Source organism: Amblyraja radiata, chromosome 18 (assembly GCF_010909765.2).
Source record: "Amblyraja radiata isolate CabotCenter1 chromosome 18, sAmbRad1.1.pri, whole genome shotgun sequence".
Taxonomy (NCBI): Eukaryota; Metazoa; Chordata; class Chondrichthyes; order Rajiformes; family Rajidae; genus Amblyraja; species Amblyraja radiata.
The window spans coordinates 5,692,557-5,718,967 of NC_045973.1; the positions used below are offsets into that span (position 1 = coordinate 5,692,557).

The 26,411-nt window shown below is 47.5% G+C and overlaps 1 protein-coding gene across 6 annotated transcripts in view; it reads right to left on the reverse strand.

Annotated features, from left to right (window-relative positions):
• cadps (calcium dependent secretion activator) overlaps nt 1-25,982 on the reverse strand; it is a 277,179-nt gene extending 251,197 nt beyond the window's left edge. For 3 of the 6 annotated variants that reach the window (XM_033036642.1, XM_033036640.1, XM_033036639.1), the window contains exons 1-2: nt 25,640-25,980; nt 24,846-25,217 (exon numbers count right to left, since the gene is read on the reverse strand). In XM_033036642.1, the coding sequence (XP_032892533.1) occupies nt 24,846-25,187 (342 nt within the window). In that variant the 5' untranslated portion in view covers nt 25,188-25,217; nt 25,640-25,980. Of the gene's footprint in view, nt 1-24,845; nt 25,218-25,639 lie in introns of all 6 variants that reach the window. The other 3 variants (XM_033036637.1, XM_033036638.1, XM_033036643.1) reach the window with 3 other exon arrangements.
• Between the last annotated feature and the right edge of the window lie 429 nt (nt 25,983-26,411).

The following is a 26,411-nucleotide window of genomic DNA, read 5'->3' on the forward strand; positions in this document are numbered from 1 at the left end:
TAAAACATATAATCAGAATAAAATAAATAATAAAGACATCACAGAAACACAAATTAAAAACAGAATTCAGTCCAAAAACAAAAAAAATCAAAAACACAGTGTGAAAGAGAGAGCAGCGGCAGCTAAAGCGCGCCAGCGTCCACTCTCCCTTCCGACAGCCATCTTGGACAAAGACTAACAGGTTTACTTACAGACAAAAAAAATCACCCCCCCACAGTGGTTACCACTGTGAGGGAAGGCACAAAGTCCAGTCCCCATCCCCAGTTCACCCAAAGACAGGTCTATTGAGGCCACCGCACCGCATAGTATGTTAGAACAGTTGCTCCTTTGGTTGGTACATAGACCATAGAACAGTACCGGACAAGAACAGGCCCTTCGGCCCATAATGTCTGTGCTGAACATGATGCTACCTCTTATCTGCCTTCGCATAATCCATATCCCTCCATTCTCCGCAAAGCCACCGTTGTATCTGCCTCCACCTCCATCCCTGTCAGCATGTTCCAGCTACACGCCATCCTCTGTGTAAAATACCTGCCCTGCACATCTCCTTTAAACTTTGCCCCTCTCATCTTAAAGCTATGCCCTCTGGTATTTGATCCTTCCATCCTGGGGAAAAGGTTCTGACTGTCTACCCTATCTATGCCTTTGATAATGTTAAATTCTTCTATCAGGTCTCATGTCCAACCTCTCCCTGTAGTTTATATCCCCGAATATTTTAATCCTTTCGAGGGAATTTAAAATCCCCTTCATCTTTAGTCAGAGGGTGGTGAATCTGTGGAAATCATTGCCACAGAAGGCTGTGGAGCCTCAGGCAATGGATATTTTTAAGGCCGAGATTGATACATTTGTGATTAGAATGGGTGTCAGGGTTAATGGGAGAAGGCAGGAGAATGGGGTTGAGAGGGAAAGATAGATCAGCCATGATTCAATGGCGGGGTAGACCTGATGGGCCAAATGGCCTAATTCTGCTCCGAGAATTGGTGAATTTACAAGTCCAGGCACCATTCTTGTGAACCTCCTCCGCACCCTTTCCAAAGCCTCCCCATCCTTCCAGTAATGGGGTGACCGGATCAATATTTTGCTGAAAACCGGACACTCCAATCTTTAATTCTGGGGAATACCATGTGCACCAAGGTTTATATAGGTGTTGTACTTCCGGTGGCGCTGGTGCCAGCAGCCTCCACCTACAGCCCGGTATCTTTTTGTTTTTTTGTTTATTTAGTTATGTAAAAGTGTGTTTTTTTTGTGTTTTTATGTGGGGAAGAGGGTACGGTGCGGGGGATACCGTCCTTCAGTCGCTTCCTGGTGAAGACGCGACTATTATTCGAGTCGCGTCCTCGCGTCCTCGCCCCCCCCCCCCCCCAGCGGCCTACCTACTGGATTGGCACGGCCTTTCCTGCCGGGATCGACCAGAGCTCCAGCAGCGGCGGGACGGCGCTGGTACATCGCGGGGCTGGCGATGCCTTACCGGGGATCGCCGTCTGGAGCCTGGAGTGCTGGACCTGCGGCACCGACATCATGGAGCTGCGGTCTGCGGGCTCCCAACGCGGGCGGCGCTGATGGACGGCGCGGGGTCCTGCGACTCCGCCCGGCTCGGGAGCTGCGGACTCGGGCTGCGGGAGGCGGCTGATCAGGAGGTCCGGGCCGCTGAGGAGGATGTTCACCGTCGGGGTTCGGCGTCGGCGTTCCACCAGCCCGGCGTGAGGGCCTGAACATCGGGCCACCCGGGGCGGCGACTGCGGGTGCTCAGAAGGCCTCGACCACGAGTGAACATCTGGGAAGAACGGAGGGGAGGCTGGCTGGACTATGGTGCCTTCCTCACCTTGGTGCCACTGTGTTATGTTGTGTCGTGGACTTTCAGTGTTTGTGCTTTTTTTTTTTTTTTTTTTAAATTGTATTTTATTTTTAATATGTTTTATTATTTATTATTATTTATTTATTTTTATTTTTATGATACTGCCTGTAAGGGAAATTCATTTCGTTGTCTCTAACTGAGACAATGACAATAAATTTGAATACAATACAATACAATTTACTGTAGTGGGCGATATCTTTGCTGAAAGCCACAACTCACTTAAGGGCCTGTCCCACGAGCATGCGACTCCATGTGGCAAGCGTGTCCTAAAGAACAGGTCCCACCAGCATGCGCCTGCATGCGGCAAGCGTGACCAAACCAGAAGCGGGAGCCGCTCGGAGGTCGAGTGAGTGACACGGCGTCGAGGCGGCTGCGGGCTGGCAGGCCGTTGCCACGCGAAATTTTTAAACACGGTTAGTTTTTCGGAGCCCCGCGCGATGTCGGGACCAGCTCCGCACAACTCCATACGGCTCCAGCGATCGAAGTGGGACCGGCCCCGCGAGGCCGTAAGGCTCAAGCGATCACGTTAGGTCGCGCTTGCCGCATGGAGTCGCATGCTGGTGGGACAGGCCCTTTAATCCGCTTTGCATACAACATAAATTGTCCACCTCACTCCCACTCTGACATCTCCGTGCATTGCCTCTCATCCTCAAATGCATGCATCGGATACACGACCCTGCAACACATGCATATCCACCTGCAAAAATTATGTCTATTGAGAATTCAGAAGGACACAAAGTGCTTGAGTAACTCAGCAGGTCAGGTAGCATAATGGCATTGCTGAGTTCCTGCTGTACAGCACCAGAGACCCAGGTTCGATCCTGACTACAGGTGCTGTCTGTAGGGTGTTTGTACGTTCTCCCTGTGACCGTGTGGGTTTTCTCCGGGTGCTCCGGTTTCCTCCGACATTCCAAAGAGGTGCAGGTTTGCGGGTTAAAAGGCTTCTGTAAAATTGTCCCTAGTGTGTGGGATAGAACTAGTGTACAGGTGGACTCGGTGGGCCGAAGGGTCTGTTTCCGCACTGTATTTCTAAAACTAAACTAAGGAACTAAAGCATCGCTGGACAACATACATAGTGACATTTCGGTTCAAGGCCTTTTTGTAGGGTCCTGATCCATGTTCTCCAGAGATGCTACATGATCTGCCCAATCATGCCAGCACTTTGTGTCCTTGTGTGTATTAACCAGTCCTTTGTTTCGACTATCGACTCCGGAGTTCTGCAACAAAGCTCAACGTGCCTGTGTTACGATAATAATGGCCCTGTCCCTCGGTACGAGTTCATTCCAAGAGCTCTCCAGAGTTTGCTCTGATTCGAACTTGGAGATTTACGGTAATGGCCGCTCATCGGTACTCGGGGCTCTCGTGGACATTTTTCAACATGTTGAAAAATCTTTACGAGTCTTCCCGAGCTTACCTGCCATTAGCGAGTCTTCCCGAGTACCTGCCGTTAACGTTACGAGCCGTTAAGAGACGTCCCCGAGCTCCGACGTACCCGCTACGTTCATTCTCCGTGCTTACCACGAGTTTGATTTTTTTGAAACTCGGGAGAGCTCTTGGAATGAACTCGCATAGTGGGACAGGTCCATAACACATTCAACCACAAGATGATGATTTTCTACCCCAACTGGATTTCCATTCGGTATTTTATAATCTCCGAGTTTTAATAATAAATTAAAGATTGGAATGAACATGGTGGCGTAATGAGGGTGCTTCTGTCCTGTGTGACTCTATGATGTAAAGATCATCCATGAGAAGGTGAAAAAATCAATTAAAGATGGACTTCTGCAATCCATAGCTAGTTATTTATCAAATATTAGCATCACTGCCCTTTTAATTTTTCAAAACAATTGTCCAGTTCTGTGTCAAGCCTTGGTGATCAATGATGAATTTACAGAATATGTGATATTCCTTTCAGTTTAAGAAAGAACTGCAGATGCTGGAAAAAGCGAAGGTAGACAAATATGCTGGAGAAACTCAGCGGGTGAGGCAGCATCCATGGACGCACCCGCTGAGTTTCTCCAGCATTTTTGTCTACCTTCCTTTCAGTTTTGTTTAGAGATACAGCGTGGAAACAGGCCATCAGGTCCACGCTAACTAACGATCACCCGTTCTCGCTTGCTCTAGCCTACACAATAGACATCATTTACAGATGATAATTAACCTCCAGATATGCCCATTTTTGAAAAGCACCTGGGGAAAACCCACATGGAAGATCCTTGGACTATCTTTAATCGAACTTTATCGGGCTTCACCTTGCACTGAACATTATTCCCTTTATCTTGTATCTGTATACTGTGGACGATAGTCTTTTTACTGACTGGATAGCTCACAACAAAATAGCTTTTCTTACTGTACCTCGGTACACGTGACATTAAATGAATGAACTAAACTTGCGTCAGCACCCAAGCTAGCGGGACAGTCAGTAAGCTGCTGAGCTCAGCCGAAAGACATCTGCTACTAAATGACCTCTTAATGCGTTGTGCATCTTAAGGGACTGTCCCACTTGGGAGTCATTTGCGCGTCATGCAGGTGGTGTGCGAAGATTTTGTGAATCCCAAAATCCTGGGGCGCCGCGCGCGACCGTGCGTCACTGCCAACGCCACCACGACTCACCACGTGCCATGCACGCGTAATGCACGCCATGTGCGCATCACATGCGCGTGTCGTGCGTCGTGACACGTAAATGATGTCGCGTAAATGACGCGCAAATGACGCACAAGTGGGACAGGCCCTTTACGCACTGCAATAAGTCCGTGTACCATACTGTGTACCGTTTCCATGTACCATGCTGTGCGTTGTGACTGTTGGCAGACCAATCTCCCTCTGGGGATGAATAAAGTTTTGTCTCGTATCGTATTACCTACTTTAATATTTGTACATAGTGAAATACATTATGGGACCATAATGATATTGTCACAAACAAAACAGAAACATTTATCAGATTGATGGTAACAAACCGTAAAGGTTATATTGCTGTTTAACCAACTATTCACAAATCCCAATTAAGAGGTAACGAATGAGTTGGGGGGGGGGGGGGGCAGATTGGTACGCAGGCACACACTAGTGTGCAGGAGGATGAGGGGTGATCTTATAGAGGTGTGTAAAATCGTGAGAGGAATAGATCAGGTAGACGCACAGTCTCTTGCACAGAGTAGGGGAATGGAGAACCAGAGGACATAGGTTTAAGATGAAGGGGGAAAGAATTTATAGGAATCTGAGGGGTACCTTTCTCACAAAGGGTGGTGGGTGTATGGAACGAGTTGCCGTAGGAGGCAGTTGAGGCAGGGACTATCGCAACTTTTAAGGGCGATTTTTTCGGCGACTGCCAGCATCATTGACTGACGTATCAGGTCACTGAAAAATCCGCGCCGTGATGACGTATAGACGCGCGGCGTTTTTTCAAGTGCCGCAACATTTTATTTGTCGCCGCTGGATTTTGAAATGTTCAAAATCTTTTGACGACATTGATATGATGCTGGCAGTCGCCGGGAAAAACCGCCAAGTGAGACAGGACAGTTACATGGATAGGGCAGGTTTAGAGAGATATGGGCCAAACAGCAGGCACGTGGGACTCGTGTAGATGGGACATGTTGGTCGGAGTGGGCAAGTTGGGTCGAAGGGCTTATTTCCACGCTGTACGACTCGATCACTCTCTGTGACCAGTGATATTTTACCCATCCAGATGAAGGTTTGGAGAATCAAAGTCTCCTCCATTTTGGTTCCCTTGAGATTTTAATCAACAATGCAATTGATCAGAGACCTGCATTGTTTAGTTTAGTTTAGTGTTGTCACATGTATTGAGGTACAGTGCAAAGCTTTTTTGTTGCATGCTATCCAATCTGGAGAGCTTTAACCAGACTTCAATGTTATGTCGAGACCCGAAACGTCGCCTATTTTTTCTCTCCATAGATGCTGTCTCACCCGCTGAGTTCCTCAAGCAATTTTGTCTACCTTCAATGTTACATCTTGCACCTTTGGCAAATGTTGTACCTTTTATCCTTTATCCGTGGACGGCTTGATTGTAATCATGTATCGTTTAGTCTTTGACTGCAGTTGTACAGAGCCCTAGTGCGACCACACCTGGAGTATTGTGTGCAGTTTTGGTCCCCTAATTTGAGGAAGGACATTCTTGCTATTGAAGGAGCGCAGCGTAGGTTTACAAGTTTAATTCCCGGGATGGCGGGACTGTCATATGCTGAGAGAATGGAGCAGCTGGACTTGTACACTCTGGAATTTAGAAGTATGAGAGGGTATCTTATTTAAACAGATTATTTAAGATTGTTAAGGGTTTGAACACGCTAGAGGCAGGAAACATGTTCCCGATGTTGGGGGAGTCCAGAGCCAGGGGCCACAGTTTAGGAATAATGGGTAAGCCATTTAGAACGGAGACGAGGAAACACTTTTTCTCTCAGAGAGTGGTGAGTCTGTGGCATTCTCTGCCTCAGAGGGCGGTGGAGGCAGGTTCTCTGGATGCTTTCAAGAGGGAGCTAGATAGGGCTCTTAAAAATAGCGGAGTCAGGGGATATGGGGAGAAGGCAGGAACGGGGTGCTGATTGGGGTGATCAGCTATGATCACATTGAATGGCGGTGCTGGCTCGAAGGGCTGAATGGCCTACTCCTGCACCTATTGTCTATACAATAGAGGGGGGCGTGGGGTGGGGGGGGATGGGTGGCGTGGGGGGGCGTGGGGGGGGCATGCAGCAGCAGCAGCAGCAGTAGTTGCTGCCTTGTAACGCAGGCTCCCAAGGCTCAAGCACCAACAATACTCCACTGGCCGCTGACCTTTCTGTCGTGGGTCTCCTCCATTGCCAGAGTGAGGCCACACACAAACTGGAGGAACAGAATTTAGGCAGTACAGTGGCGCAGCGGTAGAGTAGCTGCCTTGCGGTGCCACAGACCCGGGTTCGATCCCGACTACGGGTGCTGTCTGTACGGAGTTTGTACATTCTCCCCGTGACCTATGAGGGTTTTCTCCGGGTGCTCCAGTTTCCTCCCACACTCCAAAGACGTGCGGGTTTGCAGGTTAATTGGCTTTGGTACAATTGTAAATTGTCCCTAGTGTGTGTAGGATAGTGCTAGTGTACGGGGTGATCGCTGGTCGGCACGGACTCAGTGGGCTGAAGGGCCTGTTTCAGTGCTGCATCTTCAAAGTCGGATGTCTACATTGTAGCCAGTTGCTGTAATTACTGACGGTGAGCTAATTAAATGCTCTGCCTGCAGTAAGTTCTATTTGTAGAAGTAAGATCACAAGAGGCTAGCAGGAGGTTCATGCTACCCATGGAGATACGGCTGCAGACATTGCGAATAGTTGATATTGAGCTGCCCTGACCTTGCACTCTGCAAGGCAAAGCCAGAGAGCATTTAAAGAAAGTTAATGTACGTGTATCGAATACAGCGATAAAATATGTGTTGCCACCAGGCCCATCAAGTCTACTCCGCAATTCAATCATGGCTGATCTATCCCTCCCTCCTAACCCCATTCCCTGCTTTCTCCCCATAACCCCGACACCCGTACTTATCAAGAATCTATCTATCTCTGCCTTAAAAATATCCATTGACTTGGCCTCCACAGCCTTCTGTGGCAATTAATTCCACAGATTCACCACCCTCTGACTAACGCAGTCTGCTGCTTGTTCATTGCTTAAGTAGGGGAATAAAGAGGCCCGACACGGTGGCGCAGCGGTAGAGTTACGGCCTTACAACACCAGAGACCAGGTTTTGATCCCGACTACGGGTGCTGTCAGTACGGAGTTTGCAGGTTCTCCCTGTAACTGTGTGGCTTTTCTCTTGGAAATTGGGAATCTCGGTCGGCACGGACGAGTTGGGCTGAAGGGCCCGTTTCCGTGCAGGTGACCACTATGCCTCGATCTCCGTGCTCTGATAGAAGAACTCAGATCATCTAGAATTTCCCATTAAGGGGAAGATCTTCCCAGTGTATTGAGGCATCTGCTGAAGGTACATGAGATGTTGGAGGCATACGTGGACAGTGGATCTGCTAGTGCACCAGACAGCTATGTGACAAAATATGCTCCTTCACTGGTTAATATACAGGTGACACACACTATGCCCCAGGAACAGATTCACTGATGATGTCCTCATTGTCATCCCGGTGAGTTTCATTGTCTGTAACTCATTTTCACCTAGCACACAGCTAACAATGGCCTGTCTCCTTTATCATCCTTACCTTTTTGCACATCTTTCATTCATTTGTTCTATACATCTCTATATCTCCGTCTATATCTCCCCGAGTCTGAAGAAGGATCTCTGAAGACGGAAGACCCTTCTTCCGTCACCTATTCCTTTAATCCGGAGATGCTGTCTGACCCGTTGAGTTATTCCAGCTTTTTGTGTCTATCTTCGGTTTAAGCCGGCACCTGCAGGTCACTCATGAACATGTTTAGTTTAGAGATACAGCATGGAAACAGGCCCCTCGCCTTCCATTGCCCACCCACCAGGGTCAGTTTACGGAGGCCAATTAACCCACAAACCCGCACGTGAGACGGGATGAGAGAGGAGACCGGAACACCCAGAGGAAACCCACACGTTCGCAGGAAAACATGCAAACTCCGCACAGTCAGCACCCGAGGTCAGGATCGAACCCCGGCCTCTGGGACCGCAGCTCAACTCGCGCCCTCTGTGCCCATTAACTTCCCCATTGCTGTTATCTCGGTAAATTAATGACAGTGGGTTGCTGCCCCTTGTACCATAATAACCAGATGTCTTGTTCAAAAACAGAAGGTAACGCACGTTGAATTGATTAGTTCGATTCTTGATTAATAATAATAATAATGGATGGGATTTATATAGCGCCTTTCTAATACTCAAGGCGCTTTACATCGCATTATTCATTCACTCCTCAGTCACACTCGGTGGTGGTAAGCTACTTCTGTACGGGTGTCAGGGGTTACGGGGGGAAGGCAGGTGAATGGGGTTAGGAGGGAGAGATGGATCAGCCATGGTTGAAAGATGGAGCAAACTTGATGGGCCGAATGGCCTAATTCTGCTCCTATCACTTATAAAAGCTTTTTTTTTTTTTAAGTCATTGTTTTAGAGATACAGCGCTGAAACAGAGCCTGCAGCCCACCAACTCCACACTGACCAGCGACTCCTGCACATTAGCACTCTCCTACAAACACCAGGGACAATTTACATTTTATACCAAGCCAATTAACCTACAAACCTGTGTGTAGGAAAGAACTGCAGATGCTGGCTAAAATCCAAGGTGGACACAAAACGCTGGAGTAACTCAGCAGGTGAGACAGCATCTCAGGAGAGAAGAAGTGGGCGACACCCTTCTTCAGGGTCTCGACCCAAAACGTCACCCATTCCTTCTCCTCTCCTGAGATGCTGCCTCACCCGCTAACCTACAAACCTGTACGCCTTTGGATTGTGGGAGGAAACCCGAGCTCCTGGAGAAAACCCACGCGGTCATGGGAAGAAGAACAAACCCCGTACATAGTCGGGATCAAACCCGGATCTCTGGCGCTTTAAGCGCTGTAAGGCAGCAACTCTACCTTGCTTATTGCTTATCTCGAGAACAGCTCCATCAGATTTTGACAAGCCGTAATGGCAGTACAACTTCAGCACAGTCCAGCTCAAGGGAAACACCGATAAACACATCACTTCAATACCAATCAACAAGGTACTTCAAAAAAAAAGACAAACAACTTTTGTTTTAAAGTAGGCCTACAGTGGTAGCTGATCTACAGCGAGCTACTGCACTCAATTAACATGGCTATTTATGTATTATAGGGAACCCATTGAAGGCTGCACAAAGCAGTGTAAATTAAACATCAGTTTCTTTTATCATCAAGTGCATACACCTTGTAACCATGAATTATGCATGACAGAAATAGTTGCCTGATAACAAAGGGAATCTATTGTACGTAAGTCGTGGATAGAAAACACTTCGACATTTATACTGCAGGATATACCTAGCAACAGGAAAAACCAGGCTTTTCAATACATATATTTGAAGGCACTGTTAATAATTTTATCAAGGTTTCCTCAAAGGTTATAAGGAATTGGAGGAGATTTAGGACATTCGGCCCATCAAGTCTATTCTGCCATTCAATCATGGCTGATCTATCTCTCCCTCCTAACCCCATTCTCCTGCCTTCTCCACATAACCTCTGACACCTGTACAAATCAAGAACTCTAGTCAGTCAATGAACAGTAACATTATCTCCCATGTGATCTCTGCAATAGTATTCAGTGTTTCAGCATTCAAGTTAAAAGAAAAGCTGCGTTTACAGATACAGCCCGGAAACAGGCCCTTCAGCCCACCGAGTCTGCACCGACCATTGATCCCCCGCACACCAGCTCTAGGGACAATTTACAATCTTTACTGAAGCCAATTAACCTACAAACCTGTACGTCTTTGGAATGTGGGAGGAAGCCGGAGCTCCCGGAGAAAACCCATACGGTCACAGGGAGAACGTACAAACTCCACACAGACAGCACCTACAGTCTCTATGATTCTATTTTATAGCCTCCCTGTAGTAATACTGCAGTTCCTCAGATGTTGTGAAATATTTCAAGTGATTTTTCTTCTCTCTCCCTGGCATTAACATGTCTTCAGCGTGGAAACAGGCCCTTCGGCCCACCTTGCCCATGCCGACCAAGATGCCCAATCTACACTAGTCCCACCTGCCCGCGTTTAGCTCCAATCCCCCTAAACCTTCCCTTTTTCATGTACCTGTCCAAATGGTCTTTAACATGCAATGCAAGGTGGTTTTTGAACATCCAGGATTACATCTTTCCAATAATTTACAGATATTTAATTTCTCTTAGAGTCATACAGTACAGAAACAGGCCCTTCAGCTCATCCATTCTGTTATGGTGTCCCACCATAAGCTAGTCCCATTTACCCACATTTGGCTCGTATCCCTCTAAACCTATCCTATCTATGTATCTGTCCAAAAGTGTTGTTATTCTGCCTACTTTGACTATCTCCTCTGGCAGCTTGTTCCATATACCCACCGTACTCTGTGTGAAAATGTTGCCCCTCAGGTCCTTATTAAATCTTTCCCCCCCTCACCTCAAACCTATGTTCTCTACTTCTTGATTACCCTACTCTGGGCAAAAGTTTCTGTGCATTCACCCTATCCATTCCCCTCATGATTTGATACACCTCAAAGACCATCCCTTAACCTGCTGCAATCCCAAGAATAAAATCAGTGTCATGTTAATAAGATATTAAGGGGGCGGCAGCGGTAAATGTGCTGCCTCACAGCGCCAGAGTCCCGGGTTCAATCCTGGCTACGGGCACTGTCTGTACGGTCTCCCCGTGACCTGCGTGGGTTTTCTTCGTGATCTTCATTGTCCTCCCACACTCGAAAGACATGCAGGTTTGTAGGAGGACAAATTGGCTTGGTAAATGAGTGTTAGTGGGCGGGGATCGCTGGTCGGTGCAGACTCGGTGGGCCGAAGGGCCTGTTTCCGCACTGTATCTCGAAACTAAACTCTGGAACTAATAAACAGCCAATGGTTGAAATATAGACAGAATTGAAAGTATATAATTACATCTTGAAGTATTCGGACTAAAGTGTTTATCAGGGGTTTAAAAGGTTATGTAACCAGTAACCTAGTCACCAAATTCTACACAAGTGCCTAGAATGCATCAAGCATAATTAGTACGCAGAAGTAATTACCCAGGGCATATCTACAGATAATTACTCACTAATTATTGCTTTCACGGTTTTAAAGAATCCTGTGATATTTTCTTTGGTTTGCTATCTTTAGGTGGGAAGTGGGCAGGATTACAATAGTCTACTTTTGTTAAATGTACTGAAAGAAGAAAAATATACCCTTATCAAATGTGAATGTGATTAGTAATTCACCAATCGCGCAATATTATCACAGATTCCTAAATTTGGCAGTTCTCACAAGGAGTGCATCAAGGGTTCACCAAATTGATTTCTGGGATTTAGTTTGGAGATACAGCAGGGAAATATGCCCTTCGGCCCACTGAGTCCATGCCGACCAGTGATCCCCACACACAAACACTATCTCTCTATAGTCTATATTGGGACGACAGATGGCACAATGGGCTAAGTGTTCGGCTGGCAACCGGAAGGTAGCCGGTTCGAATCCCGCTTGGAGTGCATACTGTCATTGTGTCCTTGGGCAAGACACTTCACCCACCTTTGCCTGTGTGTGAATGTGTGTGAGTGATTGGTGGTGGTCGGAGGGGCTGTAGGCGCAGATTGGCAGCCACGCTTCCGTCAGTCTGCCCCAGGGCAGCTGTGGCTACAGAAGTAGCTTACCACCACCGAGTGCGACTGAGGAGCGAATGAATAATGCAATGTAAAGCGCCTTGAGTATTAGAAAGGCGCTATATAAATCCCATCCATTATAGTCAGAGGGTGGTGAATCTGTGCAATTCTTTGCCATAGAAAGCTGTGGAGGCAAAGTCAGTGGATATATATTTTATGGCCGAGATAGATAGATTATTGATTAGTACGGGTGTCAGAGGTTATGGGGAGAAGGCAGGAGAACGGGGTAAGGAGGGAGGGGTAGATGGGACTAGGGGAGAATACGTGTTCTGCACGGACTAGAAGGGCCGAGATGGCGTGGCGAGGTTTCCGTGGTGTAATTGTTATATGGTTATATGGGTACATCAGCCATGATTGAATGGCGGAGTACACTTGATGGGTCGAATGGCCTCATTCTACTCCTATCACTTATGATCCTACGCACTGGGGACAATTTACAATCTTTACCGAAGTGAATTAACCTGCAAACCTGTCGGTCTTTGGAGTAGGCGTGGAAACCGGAGCTTACCCGGAGAAAACCCTCGTGGTCATAGGGAGAATGTACAAGAGACCAATTTATTGGGTTGGCTGCAAAGCAAAGCATTTCACTGCGCCTAGATACACGTGAGAATATCACTGAATCATTAACGCTCATTCATCATGGTCATGAGTGTAGACGTTGGGACGTTACAGTTGTACAAGGCGTTGGCGAGGCTGCGTTTGGAGCATCCTGCTCCAGGGAGGATGTCGTTAAGATGGGGTGCGTTGGGGAGATGGGTGACAAAGTAAGTGACAAAGGCTTGAGATTGCTGACTGCTCTGCCTAAGGTGGACTTCTTTGAGTTGCAAGAACACTGGGCACCCGAGCAGGATCATTCATCTAAGGTAATGGATAGATACTTCAGTCTTAAGCCCGTGACAAGGAACACACTGCAATTCATCACCCCATCCACACCAAAAAGCCTAAATGATTGTCTTGTTAAACTAAAGATAGACACAAAATGCTGGTGTAACTCAGCGGGACAGGCGACATCTCTGGAGAGAAGGAATGGATAGGACAGGTTTGGAGGGGTATGGGCCAAGCGCAGGCAGGTGGGACTACTGTAGCTGGGACATGTTGACCAGTGTGGGCAAGTTGGGCCGAAGGGCCTGTTTCCACACTGTATCACTCTGTAAAGGAGACAACAGATACAGAGAGAAGGGTGTTTAAAAAGGAACTGCAGATGCTGGAAAATCGAAGGTAGACAAAAATGCTGGAGAAACTCAGCGGGTGCAGCAGCATCTATGGAGCGAAGGAAATAGGCAACGTTTTGGGCCGAAACCCTTCTTTAGAGAGAAGAGTAACGGCTGTAAAGCCAAAGGGATGGGATATAGGTGGAAGGGGACGGGAAGAGGTGCAGGGCAAGAGGGGAAAAACAGGGGAGATGGAGGACTCATGGGTGGGAGATGAGGGGGGGGGGAGGGGGAGGGAGCAGGGAGACTGGGATGGAATAGTGGGAGAAATAGAGTGGGGTGGGGTATACAGGAAAGAGAGGGGGTGTAAGTACTTAATATATTACGTCATATATTACTTAAATCATAATGCTTGCTCCAAAGCAGACACAAAATGCTGGAGCAACTCAGCGGGACAGTCATGGGTCTCGTCCCGAAACGTCACCCATTCCTTCTCTCCAGAGATGCTGCCTGTCCCGCTGAGTTACTCCAGCATCTTTGATTTTAAACCAGCATCTGCAGTTCCTTCATACGCATTTTGTTTGCTCCAAGCTATTTTGGCAATGTTGAAGGCAGCTGCCATGGATAAGAACAACCTTAAAGCATGTGGGCTGGAGCTGTTGCCCTTCTGAAGAGCGCACTCCATCGTGGCGCAGGTTATTTTTTTAAATCTTTGATGACAGAGAGCTGAGATCAAGATCCCACTGGCCTCTTCTCAATGGCACTTTAAAACCAGAACAATGGATTAAAGGCTAGTGAATCTATTGACCTGCTTCAGTTATCCTTCACCTTTCTCCTCGGCAGTGGCCGATTCCGCCGTGCATCAGTGCAGAGTTGCTCCCTGCAAACGCAACCACGCAGGAGCGATGCTGTGTCCCATTCCCTTCAGCAGGGGGCTGTGAGGCAACATCAGTATCTAGTGTGGATGAAGACAGCCAGGTGCAGAGAAACAACCAGACTGCAGGGAAAGGCATCTGCGGTGTCATCACAGTGGTACAACAAGAGTTATGGGGCTGTCCCACTGTACGAGCTAATTCTCCCGAGTTTCCCCTGATTCGAACTCGGAGAATTACGGTAATAGCCGCTCGTAGGTACTCGGGGCTCTCGTGGACATTTTTCAACGTGTTGAAAAATCTTCCCGAGCTTACCGCGTTTCCCCGAGTACCTGCCGTTAACGTTACGAGCCGCTCAGGGACGTCCCCGAGCTCCGACGTACCCGCTACGTACATTCTACGTACTTTGATTTTTTTCAAATTCGGGAGAGCTCTTGAATTAGCTCGTACAGTGGGACAGGCCCCTTTAAATAGCTGAAGTTAAGGCCAAATACATCATATCTTGCATCACAACGATAACGATGACCAATGATCGGAACCAGCAGAATCAACGGATATGGGGGGGAAAGCAGGAACGAGGTACTGATTTTGGATGATCAGCCATGATATTGAATGGCGGTGCTATCTCGAAGGGCCAAACGGTCTACTCCTGCACCTATTTTCTATGTTTCTATGATCTATTCGACATTTTCCTTGACCTTCAGCCCCTTTGCTGCCTTGATGCCCTTCCATATCTCGGTGTCTCCCTCTCCCCTTGGCTCTCAGTCTGAAGAAGGGTCTTGCCCCAAAATGTCACGCATTCCTTCGCTCCAGGGATGCTGCCCGTCCCGCCGAGTTACTCCAGCATTTTGTGTCTCTCTTCGGGGTAAACCAGCATCTGCAGTTCCTTCCAGCAGCGGTGATTTGTCAGTCAGCCTCAGCCACTAAATGCACAAATGACGTGTAGGATGGAACTGCAGATGCTGGTTTGCACCGAAAATAGGCACAAAGTGCTGGAGTAACTCAGCGGGTCAGGCAGCATCTCTGGAGAGAAGGAATAGGTGACGGTAGAAGGGTCTCGACCCTTCCGTCAGTCCAGCATTTTGGGTCTATCTTTAGTATAAACCAGTATCTGTCGTTGCTTTTTTTTAAATCACATTTAAACTTTGCTATTTGCTTTGGCAATAAATGATGACAAGCATTGTCCTTCAGAGGTTGCTACTCATCAATTAAAATTAATTTGCTTTGTCAGTATGAATTGGTTTCATTATTTGAGCTGAATGATGAGTAGACGTGGGTTGAATTTCTGCATGACCTATAACATCATTAAAAGCTTCTAATTTGTGCATTTAGACACAAAGTGCTGGAGTAACTCAGCGGGTCAGGTAGCATCTCTGAAGAACATTGATAGGTGACGTTTCTGAAGAATGGTACCGACCCGAAACGTCACCTATCAATGTTCTCCAGAGATGTTGCCTGACCTGCTGAGCTGCTCCAGCTTTTTGTGTCTATCTTTAGCAAAGTCTAAGTACTGGATTGCAGGCGATGAGAAATTGAAGACTCTGCAGGGAGCTAAAAGTGACAGTCGTTTCGACTCACAGCAAGATAGTTTCTCCTTGCTCTTCCAACCTCACAGCAACAACGAAAATAGACACAAAATGCTGGAGTAACTCGGCGGGACAGGCAGCATCTCTGGAGAGAAGAAATGGGTGATGTTTCGGGCCGAGACCTGTCTTCAACAGACAATAGACAATAGGTGCAGGAGTAGGCCATTCGGCCCTTCGAGCCAGCACTGCCATTCAATGTGATCATGGCTGATCATCCCCAATCAGTACCCCTTTCCTGCCTTTTCCCCATATCCCCTGACTCCGCTATCTTTAAGAGCCCTATCTAGCTCTCTCTTGAAAGCATCCAGAGAACCTGCCTCCACCGCCCTCTGAGGCAGAGAATTCCACAGACTCACAACTCTCTGTGAGAAACAGTGTTTCCTCGTCTCCGTTCTAAATGGCTTACCCCTTATTCTTAAACTGTGGCCCCTGGATCTGGACTCCCCCAACATCGGGAACACGTTTCCTGCCTCTAGCATGTCCAAATCCTTAACAATCTTATATGTTTCAATAAGATACCCTCTCATCCTTCTAAACTCCCGAGTGTGCAAGCCCAGCTGCTCCATTCTCTCAGCATATGACAGTCCCACCAAACGGGAATTAACCTTGTAAACCTACGCTGCACTCCCTCAATAGCAAGAATGTCCTTCCTCAAATTAGGGGATCAAAACTGCACACAATACCCCAGGTGTGTTCTCACTAGGGCTCTGTACAACTGCAGAAGGACCTCTTTGCTCCTATACTCGACTCCTCTTGTTATAAAGACTGAGAGTCAGGGGAGAGGGAAACTAGAGATATGCAAAGGGAATGGTGTGAAAACGACAGATCAAAGCAGACGATGCTCAAGAAAATGTAGAATGGTTCATTGTTGGCTGAGGGGAAGTTGACAATGGGGCGTACAGACAGTTAAATTAATCTGGAGGACAGTGAGACTAGTGGGAGAACCAGCACTGAAACAAGTCAGTCAGACCATTCAGTCCATCTAGCTATTTATGGGTCACTCCCCTTACTACACATCAAACTCCAAAGACAAAAGATGGGTAAAAATGTTGTTATTTGAATACCACGAGACTGCAGGAGTTGAGCAACGGTGGATAGAATTAGATACTTCTTCCAGATGCGGCATTTGATTATTTTGTGTACGTTAATAACCTCACCAGTCGACATCTCCTTGTGCCTCTATGTAAGAGACCAGGCGAAATTTACCCCAGGTTGGGAACCCTTGTGATAGACCATTTACAAGACCATGTTCTCTACATTTTTGAACAAAACTGGTATCCTCATGTTTTGTTTATTTTGAAATCCACTTCCCAATTAATTCAATCCATGAATACCTCTTTGCAATTAACTTATTATCGCCAACTCTTCTAACAAACTGTCCTAATTTTTGAGTAGTTGACAAACTTGCCAATATGCAAATTTCTCTCTCTTCAATACAAAGATTTAAAATACGGTGAATAGTGACAGAGCATCACAATTCCTTTCAGTCCGTTTAACGATCTGATCAATCACTTCCTTCTTTCAGCTGCTCAGTTAATATATCCTAAAACCACGTTAATAATTTGCTTTGAACTCCATTAGATTCAACCTTAATACAAAGCCTTTTGTGTGGGACTCTATCTGACACCATCTGGAAATGCAGAAAAATAATATCAATAGATTATGAGGCACATGAGGCTGCAGATGCTGGAATCTCGATCAAACATGACGTGCTGGAGGAACTCAGCAGGTAAGGCTGCATTCCCTCCACAGTAGAAAGCATTTTTATCGGGATGCATCACAGCTTGGTTTGGGAACAGCTCCATTCAAGACCGCAAAAGAATTGCAGAGAATTGTGGATGCAGCCCAGACCGTCACACAAACCAACCTTCCTTCCTCCCATCAACTCCATTAAAACCTCACGCTGCCTCGGCAAGGCCAGCAGCATAATCAAGGACAAGTCGCACACTGGCCACTCTCCCTTCTCCCCTCTTCCATCAGGCTATCAGTATAGAAGCATGAAAACGCACACTTTGAGATTCAAGGACAGCTTCTTCTCAGCTGTTGTCAGGCAACCGAATGATCCTACCCCAACTGGGAGAGCAGTCCTGAACTACATTCTACCTCAGACTATCTTTGATCGGACTTTACTGGCTTTATCTTGCACTAAACATTATTCCCTTATCATGTGTCTGTACACTCTGGACAGCTCGATTGTGAATCATGTATTGTCTTTCCACTGACTGGACAGCACGCAACAAAAGCGTTGCACTGTACCTCGGTACACGTGACAATAAACTACACTAAGCAGATCAAGAAACAAGATACTGCCTGACCCACTAAAGCTGCTCCAGCACTTTGTGTTTTAAGGTGAATGGATAGATATTCCCCTTTCTAAATCACCTCTCCAAAGGATTCAATAAGAGATAACCTTCCTGGATCCATTCTCGCTCTCAAATCTAAAATAAATGAAGGTGTTCAGTCTGAAGAAGGGTCCTGACCCGAAACGTCGACTGTCCATTCCCTCCACTGATGCTGCCTGACCTGCTAAGTTCCACCAGCATTTTGCATTTTATTCAAGGTGATGAATTGTTTATCATCAATCTGGTTCATTCGGGTACATTCCTGACAACAGGCTAGGTCAGGTGTTTAAGAAGGGACTGCAGATGCTGGAAAATCGAAGGTACACAAAAATGCTGGAGAAACTCAGCGGGTGCAGCAGCATCTATGGAGCGAAGGAAATAGGCAACGTTTCGGGCCGAAACCCTTCTTCAGACTGATGGGGCGTGGGGTGGGGAGAATAAAGGAAAAAGGAGGAGCCCGAGGGCTGAGGGAGAGATAGGAATGGGAGGAGACAGCAAGGGCTAACAAAATTGGGAGAATTCAATGTTCATGCCCCCAGGATGCAGACTCCCCAAGCGGAATATGAGGTGCTGTTCCTCCAATTTCCGGTGTTGCTCGCTCTGGCCATGGAGGAGACCCAGGACAGAGAGGTCAGATACGGAATGGGAGGGGGAGTTGAAGTGCTGAGCCACCGGGAGGTCAGGTTGGTGAGGAACCTGCGGCCTTAAGGCTGCATGCGGCCTTCTAAGCCATTAAGTGCGGCCTTTTGAATGAATCCGAATTTTGTAGAACAAATCGTTTTATTTTTATTAGTATGTTTTTATTTGTCTTTTATTATTTTTATTTTAATCTTAAAATGAACGTATTTAAAATACCAAAGAGTAAAAGAAGATTCAACAAAATAATCCTCCCCAACTGATGGCCACAATTATGACATTAGTAAGTCACGAGGGCTATTTTAACAAAATAATATACATTTTGAAGTATATCTAATTGGAGTTTCTTGGATACGGCCTTATTAGATTACAGCTAACTTAATGCGGCAATCCAACATGAAAAGGTTCCTCACCCCTGGGCTAGATGGACCTTAGTTGCCTGGTTTTCACCTCCCCTCGTTCTTAAATAGTAAAATGACACGTATCATTTTCCAATCTCAATTCATAATTCATGAATCGAGATAACTGTAGAAAATGATGGTAACAAAATCTGCAGTATTCACATATAATTCTTTAAATTCCCAGGGCTAGAACGATATAAACTGGAGATTTGTCAACTGTTAGTTTTTTTTAAATTCTCTAATCACTAATCTTTTTCTTAAGATCCTGTCCCTGGTTAAATTAGTTTTCCCTCTCATCCTACTGTAATCTTCCTCTGGTCTAAGTAATCATTTCATATGCCCACCATTATCTTAGGTCCCGACCCCAAAATGTCACCTCTCTGTTTCCCTCCACAGATGCTGCCTGACCCGCTGAGTTCCTTCTGCACTTTGCACAAGACCCCCAACATCTGCAGTTCCTTGTGCCTCCGTTTTCTTCTCACAAAATCAACATTGTCCATTTCTAAGGTGCTACGTATAATGCTCCAATCCACCCTGCCTCCCCCACCCAAAGTCATTTAGGTTTAAAATAAATTCTGCCCTTAAAAACATCACCGTTTACTTCATGACAGGCTCTCCTAATAATGTTTCATCCTTAATGATTAAGGCTACCGCTACGCCTCACGATGCCTTTGTCCTATTGATGTACACTTTATTGTGTACATTAACTTTCCTGGATCCATTCTCGCTCTCAAATCTAAAATAAATTAAGGTGTTCAGCCTGAAGAATGCGTCCTGACCCTTCTTCAGGCAGTCACGGTGGCGCAGCGGTAGAGTTCAAAATTCAGCGCCGGAGACCCGGGTTCGATCCCGACCACGGGCGCTATCTGTACGTTGTTTGTACGTTCTCCCCGTGACCTGCGTAGGGTTTCTCCAAGATCTTCGGTTTCCTCCCACACTCCGAAGACGTGCAGGTTAGTGGGTTAATTGGCTTGGTATAAATAATAACATATTATTTCCTCGGGTTTCATGCATTTGTCCTCAGGACTCTCATTCCAATCAGCATACAGCTTCAAACTTTTACTTATTTCTCTTCCCTGGTTTAATTCCATTCAGGCATATAGCCTTCAATTTGTTTCTTTACTTAATGCACCATTTCTGCCAAATAGACGTTTTTTTCCATACAGCCCAATCCCCCCCTTGGTCGGCATGGACAAGTTGGGCCGAAGGGCCTGTTTCCATGCTGTATGACTATGACTATGACTAATTACCACATCAAAGTACAAGTGTGTGAAAACTGTTTCATAGAAACATAGAAAATAGGTGCAGGAGTAGGCCATTCGGCCCTTCGAGCCTGCACCGCCATTCAATATGATCATGGCTGATCATCCAACTCAGTATCCCATCCCTGCCTTCTCTCCATAACCTCTGATCCATTTAGCCACAAGGGCCACATCTAACTCCTTCTTAAATATAGCCAATGAACTGGCCTCAACTACCTTCTGTTGCAGAGAATTCCACAGATTCACCACTCTCTGTGTAAAAATGTTTTTCTCATCTCAGTCCTAAAAGATTTCCCCTTTATCCTTAAACTGTGACCCCTTGTTCTGGACTTCCCCAACATCAGGAACAATCTTCCTGCATCTAGCCTGTCCAACCGCTTAAGAATTTTGTAAGTTTCTATAAGATCCCCCCCTCTAAATTCTATCGAGTACAAGCCGAGTCTATCCAATCATATGAAAGTCCTGACATCCCAGGAATCAGTCTGGTGAACCTTCTCTGTACTCCCTCTATGGCAAGATTTCACTTTAGCATTTTTACTGGCATTTCCAGGTGATTTGTCCAAAGCCTCACCACAGTATTCCGGGATTATTTGACTCTTTATCTCATTTCCTCGTGACTTTGTTCAATATTTTTTGACATCTCGGATTATCTGGACCCCACAACAAATGATTTTTATTGGGCACAAAATGCTGGAGTAACTCACCGGGTCAGGCAACATCTCGGAAGAAAAGGAATAGGTGAAAAGCTTCTCTCCAGAGATGCTGCCTGTCCCGCTGAGTTACTCCAGCATTTTGTGACTATCTTCGGCGTGAACCAGCACCTGCACTTCCTTCCTACACATATTATTTTTATTGCTATTTTCTGATCCAAAGAGTGTCAAAGGTTACAGGGAGAAGACAGGAGAATGTGAATGGGGGGAAAAATAGATCAGCCATGATTGAATGACGGAGCAGACCCGATGGGCCGAATGGCCTCCTCATTCTACTACTATGTCTTATGGACTTACGAACAAAGAGCCTTAGAGATACACATCACTTTTTGAAATCTTTTAAAGTGAGTTTAGGTATGTTAATATTTAAGAAGGAACTGCAGATGCTGGAAAATCGAAGGTAGACAAAAATGCTGGAGAAACTCAGCGGGTGAGGCAGCATCTATGGAGCGAAGGAAATAGACAACGTTTCAGGTCGAGAGCCTTCTTCAGACCCTTCTTCAGTCTGAAGAAAGGTCTCGACCCGAAACATTGCCTAGTTCCTTCGCTCCATAGATGCTGCCTCATCCGCTGAGTTTCTCCAGCATTTTTGTCTACCTTAGATATGTTAATAAATTGTTTTTTCAAATCTCAGACCATTAGTATTATATATTTCAGTTACAATTGAAGAGTTGTAGTCGTGGGTTAGACTGACCCCCCCCCAATCTTTCCACATCGCCAATCCTGGACTTTCCTCTCATCATTTTAATTTCATGTTTCATATATCTTGTTGCATTTTAAAACTGTTGTCAGACCAATTTCTCTCTAGGGATAGATAAAGTTCCATCGCATCTTTACAAATCAAAAAAGCCAGTTCCAAAATCAAAGCCTTTCCCGTACAGTTCTGCACCCCAGTTCTGAGAACAGCCAAGCTAAATTACAACTATCAAGTGGAGTATTTTGCAAATCAAACAAGCCCAGATGAGAGGCGAGCGTGTGGGGAGAGCCTGCAGTATAAAGGCAGCTGGAGTTATGTTCCCCGGGCCACTGTCGATGATCAGTGCCAACAACCCATGTTACACAGAATGACATCTCAGCACTGCTCCACAAGGCAAGGAGGGTTCTCCATCTATCTACCCGCAGCAAATTGTTCTTTGTCTGTGGCATCTCCAAACACCGTTGTACCCCACAGATACACAGTCTGTATATCGCTTGGGCAGCTTACAACCCAGCGGTATGAATCATAATTTCTCCAACTTCAAGTAACCCTTACTTTGAAACATATACGATTATTAAGGGCTTGGACACGCTAGAGGCAGGAAACATGTTCCCGATGTTGGGGGAGTCCAGAACCAGGGGCCACAGTTTAAGAATAAGGAGTAAGCCATTTAGAACGGAGACGAGGAAACACTTTTTCTCACAGAGAGTGGTGAGTCTGTGGAATTCTCTGCCTCAGAGGGCGGTGGAGGCAGGTTCTCTGGATGCTTTCAAGAGAGAGCTAGATAGGGCTCTTAAAGATAGCGGAGTCAGGGGATATGGGGAGAAGGCAGGAACAGGGTACTGATTGGGGATGTTCAGCCATGATCACATTGAATGGCGGTGCTGGCTCGAAGGGCCAAATGGCCTACTCCTGCACCGGTTGTCTATAGTCTATTTCCCTCTCTCTCTGTCCCACCCCGACTAGTTTGGCTGTCCTCCTGATTAAATTTTACCTATTGTACGCCTCGTTGCCACCTTTCCCTCAGCTAACAGTGAACCATTTCCACATTTTCCTTCATCATCACCCCCTCTCGTCTTCCCGCCTCACCCTTCCATATCTCAGTATCTCCCTCTCCCCTGACTCTCAGTCTGAAGAAGGGTCTCGACCCGAAACGTCACCCACTCCTTCTCTCCAGAGACGCTGCCTGTCCCGCTGGGTTACTCCAGCATTTTGTGTCTATCTATGGTTCTTGGTTAACTGAGGGGAAGGTGAAGGCAGGAACGGGGTTCTGATTGGGGATGATCAGCCATGATCACAGTGAATGGTGGTGCTGGCTCGAAGGGCCGAATGGCCTACTCCTGCACCTATTGTCTATTGTGACAAGGAGGCATACAATTAATAAATTAATCATATGGACAGTGAAACTAGTCGGAGAACTAAGGAGGGATGGAGAGAGAGGCTAGGCAAGGCTTACTTGAAGTTCGGGAATTCAATATTCCTCATAATTACAATATTCCTGTAAGCTGCCCAAGCGAAATAAGAGATGTTGTTCCTACAATTTGCGTTGACATTCACTCTGACAACGGAGGCACCAGCCCGGGACAGAAAGGTCAGTGTGGGCTGAAGGGTCTCCTCCCGAAAAGTCACCCATTCCTTCTCTCCGGGGATGCTGCCTGTCCCTCTGAGTTGCTCCAGCATTTTGTGTCCATCTATAGTTTAAACCAGCATCTGCTGTTCACTTCCTCCACACAAGGTCAGCGTGGGAATGAGGAAGGGGGATATGGATAGACTATTGCACCCTGGACTTATACAGTCCCTTGTACCGGTGCTGATGTGACAATGACTCTGTCATTACCATTATCAGCGCCACTTGGTGGAGAGAGAAATCACTGACGCCCCATCATCCCTGTCTGAGTGCAGGCGTCGTTATTTGACTATTGAGGGGGGGAGGAGGCAAAGGGCTCCAATATTTAATTTTATTTTTAATGTACAGATGAACCACTTTGGCTCACAGTGTATTTCACGCCACTCTTCTGCCTGATGTGCCTATCCCCGGCTAATGGGGCAACAAGAAGAAAATGCGCAGACAAGAACAAAGGGAAAGTCATACATCTTTGCAACAGCAGTGCCCTGTGTAGAGGCAAGTTAGCCCGGGCGAGAGTTGCAGTGCCCGGAAACCCAGCCGCCAAAATAACACTGATGCAAGCGCAAAGTCGCCGCGAGTTTCGCCCTCCACAATTAACAAGTCACCTTGTACTGCTAATTGATGTTCCTATTCGGGGACGTGGGTGTGAGGAGGTGCCTCCTCCACGCAGGCTGGATATGCTGGCTGGGCGGCCGCTGCCACTGCAGCGAGCTGGGGGCTTAGTGGGTGGGTGGGTGGGTGGGTGGGTGCAGGCAGGCAGCCCCGGTACATGACACTAATGTCACTGTTGCTGGCCTTGGCAGTGTGTGTGTGTGTGTGTGGGCAGCATCAGCTCAATAGCCCTGGGGGCTGGAGAGAAGGGGGCTGTCTGGGGGGAGGGGAGGCGGGGTTGAGGGTAAAGGGGGACGTTTGGGGGTTGGATGGGTGAGGGGAGAATTTGGGGGGGGGGGGCATGGGTAAGGGGAGTGGTTTGGAGGAGTGGGGTGGTTTGGTGGAGGATAGGATGGTTTGGGGCTGGGGAGGGTAGAGGGGGGGGTAGTTTTGGAGCAGGGAGGATGCTTTGCGGGGGGGGGGCAGGGGTGGTTTGGGGGAGGGAATGTCGAGCAGGGGAGGTTGGGGCAGGGAAGGGTGGGAGGGGGGTTGGAGTGAGCGAGGGGGGAGGATGTTTTTTGAAGGGGAATGTTATGGGAGCAGGGGGTGGGGGGGTTGGATTGAAGTTGGGGGGTTGGGGGGGAGGAGGGGGGAATGGTTCGGGTTGGGGTGAGGGAGGGGGTGAGAGAGCGAGGGGGGATTGAGGGGAGGTGGGGGGATTGGGGTGAAGTTTGGGGGTGGTGGTTTGAAGGGATGGTGAGGGAGGGGGTGAGAGAGAGAGAGAGAGAGAGAGAGAGAGGAATGGGGTACAGTTTCACCGTCAATGCCCCCCCTTTACCTTCTGCTGCCTCCTGGCCATGTCGGTGGGCTGCTTGGCGTTGAAGGGGTAGGCGATGCATCGCATAACAAAGACGTAGAGCTGCAGTTTTCTCTTCCTCTCCTCCTCCTCTCTCTGCAGCCTCTCCAGCTCCTCTTTCTCCTTCTCGCTCACCACGGACGGGCTGGGGCTGGAGGGACGGATGCTGCTGCTGCGGCTGCTGGGCTGCAGGCCGCCGCCACCGCTACTCTCGCTTGTTCTGCTGGGCGACAAGCGGCTGCCGGCCGCCGGTGCCTGCACCTCCTTGCACTCTTCCTCCACTACATCCTCCGTTTCCTCCTCGCTAGACGACGGGTCCAACATCTTTGCAGCCCCTCACTCTTCCCTCCTCTCCTGCGCGCACACAGCACACCAAATAAATACCAGCAAGGAGGGGAGAGAGGGAGAGAGAAACAGAGAGAGAGAAAGAGGGAGAGAGAGAGATGGGGAGAGGAGGTGAGAGGAAGGCAGAGGGAGGGACGGAGGCAGAGAGAGGGGGGGGAGAGAGAGAGAGAGAAGCAGAGATAGAGATAAGCAGAGAGAGAAAGGGAGAGAGATGGGGAGAGAGAGAGAGAGAGAGAAGCAGAGAGAGAGAGAGAAGCAGAGGGAGAGAGAGAAGCAGAGAGAAGCAGAGAGAGAGAGAGAGAGAGAGAAGCAGAGAGAGAGAGAGAGAGAGAGAAGCAGAGAGAGAGAAGCAGAGAGAGAGAGAAGCAGATAGATATCACGCCAGTTCTATCTCGGCTTATCTATCAGCAGAGAGGAAACGGATTGCTTACGTTTGCTCTGCTCTCCCCGACACAAGGTATTAAGGATGTGCACAGTTCAGGAACGAGGCTTTATCCAAACCACAATCCCTTTCTGCCTGCCGGATTCTGTCAATTAAAAAAAACCTGATCGATGTACCCCACTTCCTGCTCGTAGTGTGCAGCGCAGCCGAGACACAAGCGGGCTGGCCCGGCCCGGCACTGCCCACTCCAAACACAAGGCTGGCTGGCCCGGCACTGCCCACTCCAAACACAAGGCTGGCTGGCTCGCTGGCTGCCTCTCACATAAAAGCTGCTCTCACTCTGGTTGTGCCAGAACAATACAATGTGGACTCAACGCAGGGGGCTTCTGCACTGTGGGGATTGACACACACACACACACACTGACACACACACACACACACACACACACACACACACACACACACACACACACGATCATGCTGCCCAATTTGTACTAAATGACAGTCGAAGTTCATTCCTTGCGTTTGTTCAAACGAGAGACTGAAATTACCTGTGTAGGAAGGAACTGCAGATGCTAGTTTACACCGACTGTAAACACAAACTGCTGGGGTGTAACTCAGCCGGACTGGCAGCATCTCTGGAGAAAACGGAATAGTGACACTGAATTTCCGCCGAGAAGAAGGGTCTCGACCTGAAACGTCACCTGAGGTGCTGCCTGACCCGCTGAGTTAGTTACTCCAGCAATTTTTGTGTGTCTTCCTTCGACAGAAATTGCAAGCGGAAGAAAATGACCCAAACGTGAATTCCCTGAGAAAAATGA